At 32.9% G+C, this 1,251-nt stretch overlaps 1 protein-coding gene across 1 annotated transcript in view; it reads right to left on the minus strand.

Moving 5' to 3' along the window:
* Positions 1–1,251, minus strand: part of LOC119593843 (aarF domain-containing protein kinase 1-like) — a gene marked incomplete in the record, with an annotated part of 10,094 nt that overhangs the window by 4,343 nt on the left and 4,500 nt on the right. Inside the window, 2 exon segments of the mRNA XM_037942872.1 lie at positions 261–419; positions 524–661. Of these exon segments, the coding sequence (XP_037798800.1) occupies positions 261–419; positions 524–661 (297 nt within the window).

Raw genomic sequence — 1,251 nt, forward strand, 5'->3', positions numbered from 1 at the left:
TATTGATGATTACAGATGTAGTACAATTACTATAATAATACACAACTACTGCAAAAAATTAAACCAGAGAAGCATCTTGTGTGGTTTGACAAAATGAATCTCCAGAGAACTTATAACACTAAATCTCTCTCATAGCATATGGAGAAAAATATCCAAATGGAACATCCAGTCATCCAAATCCCTTTATAAAGACATGGTATCTCCTCTAAACATAAAGGCAATATCAATAAAAGTCTTAACCTTATCTTGTAAGAACTGACCTCCATTCCCTTCATGTCAACATCAGCATGTGCCTTGACACTTGGGTGTTGCACTTTGACTGCCACTTCTCTCCCATCGGTTAACTTTGCCCTGTGAACTTGGGCCAGGGAAGCCGCTCCTAAAGGGTTGGGGTCAAATTCAACAAATAATTCTTTAGGCTGCAATGAAAAACAAAACAGTTAAAAGTAATCAACACCACTTACAATTTTGGACATAAGGCTGATTAAATAATATTAGAAGAAGCAAGTTTTAAATTACCTACCTCACATTTTAACTCTTCACGTAAAACTTGATAGACATTTTCCAGAGGTGACTTTGGGGCACTAGAGTGAAGAACTTTCATTGTCTCCACATATTCAGTTGGCAAGAGATACTCTAGAGAACCAATATGTTGACCCACCTGTAAATGCCAATAAAAAGATTAACTGTCAATATTGGAATTCAACTTCCTGAAATTCTAAGCAAAATATGTCAGGTACTGTAAGCAGGTCCTCATATACATATTTCTGGGGAAAACCTCAGAGTAGTACACTGTATTTCTTATAACAAGCTGTCCTTTGTGAAAAATTACTATGAACAAATATAATACCAGGATCATAATACATATCTATGCTTTCAAAACTGCCTTTTACCTATACTGACTGTAGGAACAAGGATATGAAAAACTGTATCCAATAATCTAAATTCACTAATGAATCCCGTTATCTGTTACAGTAATAACAAGACAACCTATTTTTACTTCATTGGAAGTGTCTATAAAAAAAAATAATATACAATTTACACTTCAAAAACATGGACCATGAATATTGGAGTGTTACACTACTATAAGCCTTGAACCATATTAAAAGAACCTTTAAAATGAAATCCAAATATACAATTGTGATCTGAGTATTTCCTATGTGTTTATGTAACAAAATAATGTTCAGTAATAAAAATACTTAAATGTTAGCAAAATATATTCATATTGAAATTTTGCCTTTTTTACCCATT

The sequence above is a fragment of the Penaeus monodon genome, chromosome 32, assembly GCF_015228065.2.
Source record: "Penaeus monodon isolate SGIC_2016 chromosome 32, NSTDA_Pmon_1, whole genome shotgun sequence".
In the NCBI taxonomy this organism is placed as follows: Eukaryota; Metazoa; Arthropoda; class Malacostraca; order Decapoda; family Penaeidae; genus Penaeus; species Penaeus monodon.